Here is a 6,390-nt window from a genome sequence, read left to right as displayed (position 1 = left end):
CCTAGTGAATTCGTGAAGTGTGGAAAAATCACATTGTTCCTGAAAGCATCTTCTTGTATATTAAATTTACGACATCCAAAGATTATATGTGCGGCCTTCTCCGCAGTCCTCGCATAATTTGGCAAAGGTGCTCTTGCAGAAACAGTGGCCACTAAGGATTCTATTAATTTGTTTTTGTGGAAAAAAGAGTTCAAATTACAATTTTTTAACCAGTGAGGGAAAGATTTTATAAAAATGAGAGTTACCATTGCTTGATACTTGCACATAATCATTACCACATTCATTCTAAAGAACCTTAGCTATTTGATTGATGGCATTGGCCACCGTATTTCTAGAAGTGTGCCCTGTCTACAATTTCATTAAATTTAATAGATGAATGACTTGGTGAAATTAACCTTGTTGATAAAGGCATCAATCAGGTAATTCCTATGTTTTTGATTATTCATAGCTACTCAAGCTGTTAGAAAGTATTGCAAAGTCTTTGATACCATTGTTTTCAGCGTATTTTGCAACCATGAGAAAAGAAAGCAATTCAGAGGACCTGTAAGATAATTTGTTCCTGACATAGAAGGGTTTAGTTGTTTGTGAATTGAAATGGTAAAAAACAGCCCCGGTAATGTCTCCGGCCAGCGATCAAATTTATTATATTTAAAAAACTCAAAACAGCAAATAAAAATAACATGGCGGGGAATGTGGACCAGTGTGCAGTGCATGATCTAGAGACCGGTGAACGTTTTAAAAGGGAGCCTCTAAATCAAGTTGCCTATCGAGCAGGTCTAGAAAGCATTCATACTGATGCAGTTGAATGAATACAAAGTTAATGCCGTCCTCGTAACTCAGGATAACTCGGTTAACAGCCAAATTAATGAGACGCAAATTACAAGAACTAGAACCAAACAGTAAAGAAAACCCGGTAAAACCAATGCGTTAGCCAACCGCTTCCTAACAAAAATATGCAAAGCTAAATCTGAGGCATAAAGACCACGAAAGTAAAAAATCATCTGGGATGCAATCATATTATTGTGGTCATCAATGATCACCGCAGACATATCAACTCCAACATAGAACACATTCATGGCACAATCCATCATTGACTGAAATACGGATGCAAAACGATAAACTTCTTTACAAAAAAAAAAAAACTCCGACCCCTGAGAGGACAGAGGTATGTCATTCATTGGGTGAAAGCAATAGAGCTGCTTCAACAACAACCCCTAAACACCGCTTTTAAAAGGAAAACCAAAACAACATACATCTAACATTCACAAAGTCTGCAAAATGTATTGCGAGAAATCTGCCAGGACTGAGGTGCAGAACCTAAAAATTCATCTGGACAGCAATTTCATTCATTGCCGGAAAAATTTGACTCACGGTATCATTTCAAAGCATTTGAAGCCCTGATTACAAAAAATTTATATTAATATCAAATATGTCCATACTTTCTGAGATGGGTATTATTTTAAAGATTAAATATATGTAATAAAGAGTAAAGGCATGGTGATACAATGTTTATTAAGAGAAAATTCTGTCACGTAGTCAGAGTAGCCAATTGTCCATAGGAGACAGATTAAATTCGCCGGCCGAAGGCCGTCTACCCACAAACACTGTCCATAGGAGAAGGTCTTAAATCCCCGGCTGAAGGCTGGCTACACAGACACTATTCTTATTAAAAGGAGATTCTATCGCGTAGCCGGTGTTGCATCTGTCCATAGGTGAAAGTCTTAATCACCGGCCAAAGGCCGGCTATCCACAAACACTATTCTAATTAAAAGGAGATTCTGTCGCGTAGCCGTAGTTAAATTTTTGCAACTTGTCTTGCTACCCATATTGTTTTTCAGAAGGACAGCGTGGAATTTTGATGATCCATATCTCAGAAAGTATGGACTTATTTAATATGAATATTATATTTTTATAATCAGGGCTTCAAATTCTTTAAAATGATACCCATATTGCCTTAGTGGATTTTAAAAACTTATGAGAAAATACAAGGGTCCCAACGGAATTTTGAAGGCTCATATCTCCGGAAATACAGATTTCCGCAAGAAAAAAACTATACTGCTGTAATCAGGGCCTCAAGGACTACATGTGGTAAAAATTTAAAAACGATCCGTGAGTGGGTCCTAAACTAGACATGTTCCAAACTCACTTCAGGGATTATAACAGGTCACTGCAGCTTTAAATCACATTAATGATGATCACAATATGAATATGAACTAGAAACGATTGAGTATCTACTACGTAGATGTCAATTACTCCGTAGCGAAAGGCGCCGACTTATTGGTATATACGGGATTGATACTCTTACACTTGTTATCCGTAATATATTTATGGACCGATTAAAGTAATATTGGTATGATTGTAATGTACACATTATATTTTCACTAAAATTCGATTTAATTAAAGATCCGCCATAGCCGGCCTTCTATTGGGGATTTAAGATGTTCTCCTATGGTCAGATGGAAAATTCGGCTACGGGATAAAATTTCCTAAACTATTGCCGGGGTTTTATAACTTTCCCCTGTACAACATATGTTAAATTTACCTTTATTTCGGAATTCCATAACAATTGTCTAATAATTTAATTTTTAATCCACGTCTTTGAAGAAACTTTATTTAAGAAGAACAAATCTGTTCTGCCTTAGGGAATTCCACTAATTCCTTTTTAATTCAAATATTTTTTTAATGAATGGGTTTACTATGCACGTTTGTTTAGAATTTACGTAGAATGGAATGATTGAAAGTGGATAGTAAATGTGCAATTCACTATAAAATGATTACACTTTGTTATAGGGATCTATAAATCGAACTACAGAATATATTTCAACAATTCTTAAAGCTAATGAAAAAATCATATAATTTTTGTAAAAATTGTCTTTTGCTAATATATAAATATATATTCTCTGCAAAAATTATAGGGAAATAAGTATTTGCAGAGGTGCCACATGGTTATAGAAACACGTTGTTGTTGAAAATCTGGTATATTTGTAAGCTATAGTTCTTGTCCGTACTACAATAATAAGGAATGTAAATAATTTCTCCAACGGTTGTTGTATATGCTACGATATACAGGGTGGTACAATATCATTGGAACTTATGTGTTACTTTATGTTCTCTAGGTCATGTATAGATGGCAGCCTAGTATTACATGTAATTATAGCCTTAATCGGTGTACAATTTATGTATATGGAATAATTTTGTTGTTATAATAGGTTGGTTGTTGGTGAAACTTCATTCCTGAAAATGTTGATAGAAAATAGAACAAGAAAATGGAAAATATGTTAATTAGGATTTGAAGAGGGTAGGCGGAGAAACTGTGCCACTCTTTTGGCTTTAGTCATAAATTTATGGCAATAGACTTTGAATAGGTGGTGTGTGTTGTGAATAGGTGGTGTGTGTTGTGAGAGCCTTGCTGGTAGGAGGGACACCTATTTAGGATTCCGAGGGCAATGAGCTCTCGATTCGAATTAGGAACATTGCTGTACCAGGATCTTAGTTGCGTCAAAATCGAACGGGTTGGACTAGGAAGAAGCCTCTCACTGTCCGAAATTTGCAGGATGATATTGGAGTAGGTTTTTGTTGCATCTGTAGCCATTTATGACTTCGGAGACCTGCTGTTGATGACGTCCGATTAAATGATGTCTTGGATACCTTAACGCCTGAAGTCCTGACGGATGTGTTGGGGAGGTGGATCTTCCTTCATTGTAAATAACTGTCTAGTCAAGTACACGTTATGTTACTTGACTGACAGTATCCTGGTCTTTTCATGGAGGTGATCGATGCTCGTCATCTGGACACAACCGGTTGCAATTCAGAGTTTATTATTTTGTGTAGTCTGTAAAGATCTCCATTGTGTGTCGCTAAGGAGAGAAGTCCAGACGGAGGCAGCATAATTAAGGATGAAGAACCTATGGTCTTATATGTTGTTACCAACGTTTCATTATCCTTGTCCCAGGTGCTATCCAAAGCTTTCACAAATTTATTCCTAGCTTTCACCTTCTGTTTGATATAGTTAGATTGCGAGGAGAAAAGAAGATTTTCGGCATATGGACAGTGAGAATGCGCCCACCGTCGATGGAAATATATTGACTTTCCGTGTCCAGGAAATAAAAAGTGACACAGTAGACTTTGCAGTGGATAATTTTAGATTGCGCTCCCAGAAGAAGTTGTTGATGGTGGTTAAATAATTGGAAAAATTTGCACTTACGTCGTCGTCGAGTACGACACCACCGAAACATCCTGTGGAGGGTTTCGCAAGATAAATATTGAACAAATGGTAGATAGGACACCGCCTTACGGCACTCCCATTTTGATCTTGCGATATTTGGATTTTTGGCCACGGAATTCAACGAAGGCTTGCCGAACATTAAGGTAGTTGACAAGGTAGTTCAACACTTGATTTACTCGGAAGGTGGCAAAACTGCAATGCTCATTTTTTGCCATCAGAATTTAGATGTTATTGAAGGAAATAGTAGGGATATTTTTATTTCCTTTGGAATGCTTGGAATGTATACTGCAGTGGTTAAGGTGTTCCAATCTATGCCCAAAGTCTAAAGCACAAATATTTCAGCCTTTAGCAGCGCGATTCTGTCATCAGCTGGGCTTTCGGCATGAAGTTAGTCGCATTGTTGTGCCAATATGGAGGCGATGGATAGATTATTTGTTCTAATTAGAGGAATTCTGCCCGCGGCAATGGAGTGTATTGCTGCTTTTAAAATAATGTCACGGAATATCTTCTCACCCTTTCTGGCACATACGGGTAGCGGCATGTCATGGTGAAGGGTATCAACATTTCGGTCCTCCCTAACTTAACGACCTTTTCTTGCTATTTTTTTAAAAAAATTATTTTCACTCTGTATTTATTTATGAATATTTTTTCTTAAATATAGGTACATTTCATCTATGTGTATGTAAATGTTTGCATTTATTTTTATTTCCGATCTTTGGTTTATTAGCTGTTTTATTTTCTTCTAATTATCTCATTTAAGAACTTATGATTTATACTAATAAATTTCTCATCAATGCATGACCCAACAAATATAATTACAAGCAGACAGATAGACGGGCGTAAACTTAGTGATATTCATAATAATAACGATATGGATCTACAACAGGTGTTTCGCCAACACCGGCAGGAATGCCGGCGGTTTTTGGTACCGGGCGTATGACATAGGTGTTGCGTCTATAAAATACAAAAATTAGACAATTAAAACTTAAGAAATTAAAATAAAATGGATTAAAGGTCCTTACCTATTGTGATCTCCGGCATGAACCTGAAAACTGGTCTCCTCGTGGCCATCATGTGAAAAGAGTTTCTTCAAGGCTATAATACTGGCAATGGTCAAGGCAACTTTACTTATAACTAAAGCTTTACCGGCAATGGCGGCTAATGCCTTCAGACCAATTGGGCCCGCAATACCCATTGCTGTGAGCAATGCGGCAATAACATATTTCACATGACCACCTTCTTCCTTTTTCTTGTGTTTATGTGAGTGATCCTTATCGTCATCACCGCCATAACGAGCCACACTCATATCGACCTTAAGGGAGTGGGTCCGCACCAATTTATCAATTTTCGACAATAGAGCTCGATCCAATGGCCCAAGGCTATTTAAGGCCCTAGCATCAGCCAACATACCAATAATACTCTGTTTTTCGGTTTGATTTTGCTTTTCCAAAACAACACCATCGAATATCTTAATGGAATCCTGTTCAATTGCCCGACCCAGACCATTTAAAGCTTTCTGTTTCAGACAGTTCATAAAATCATCTTTGGCCAGACAATCATCATACACACGTTTGATAATTTGAAATTCTGGTCCCAACCAGGATGTAGCTGTGGCACTGCTACTTTTCCCTGCACTATTGGTCTTGAGCGAAGATGTTGCAGTCGATCTGGCAGCAGTTCTGTGTGTTCGTTGATGTCCTACGGCCACTTGAATATTTGTCACCATACAATAGGCCAGGAATAGCAAGCACGATAATTTTCTACTGCTCGACATTTCTTTTCAAATTTGTATCTTATTTTTAATCCACTTAAAAGTTCGTTTTGTTTCGTTTCTATTTCGTTCGTCGATCTTATAACAGATCTAATTTTTTTCTGTGAAAATTTTCCTTGCGAAAAATCCTTTCACTTTACACTTTCTTGTAATTGTGAACAAGTAAAGTTTTAGGGATATTTTTACTTATTGCTCTTCGTTTCTTTAATGTTTCACTAAACCAACCAATTCAGTATTTCTTTCAACTGTCTTCTAAATGCAACTGCAACTGGATTTTCCGATGCTACCGGCTTTTATAAATTAACCAGCATTTTCTCCCATTGCTTTCAACTAATCACTGATATGGAAAATGTTGGCGTGTTTCATAAGCATCTTTTAGGTATACTGCTGCTTG

At 37.0% G+C, this 6,390-nt stretch overlaps 1 protein-coding gene across 1 annotated transcript; it reads right to left on the bottom strand.

The window, feature by feature from the left end:
- Positions 1-5,070: 5,070 nt before the first annotated feature.
- Positions 5,071-5,999, bottom strand: LOC133326180 (uncharacterized). Its single transcript, XM_061534858.1, has 2 exons — positions 5,248-5,999; positions 5,071-5,179 (listed from the first exon to the last, which is right to left on the bottom strand). The coding sequence occupies exons 1-2, from the start codon at positions 5,997-5,999 to the stop codon at positions 5,071-5,073; spliced, it is 861 nt and encodes a 286-aa protein (XP_061390842.1).
- Between the last annotated feature and the right edge of the window lie 391 nt (positions 6,000-6,390).

This window comes from Musca vetustissima, unplaced genomic scaffold (assembly GCF_032173495.1).
Source record: "Musca vetustissima isolate MV318-11 ecotype Yass unplaced genomic scaffold, APGP_CSIRO_Mvet_v1 utg326929, whole genome shotgun sequence".
NCBI lineage: Eukaryota > Metazoa > Arthropoda > Insecta > Diptera > Muscidae > Musca > Musca vetustissima.
This window is presented reverse-complemented; position numbering and strand designations above follow the sequence as displayed.

Coding starts and splice junctions, on each gene's coding strand:
- LOC133326180 (XM_061534858.1), bottom strand. CDS start 5,999: ATGTCGAGCAGTAGAAAATTATCGTGCTTGCTATTCCTGGCCTATTGT. Junction 5,180..5,247: donor CATGCCGGAGATCACAATAG/GTAAGGACCTTT, acceptor TGTATTTTATAG/ACGCAACACCTATGTCATAC.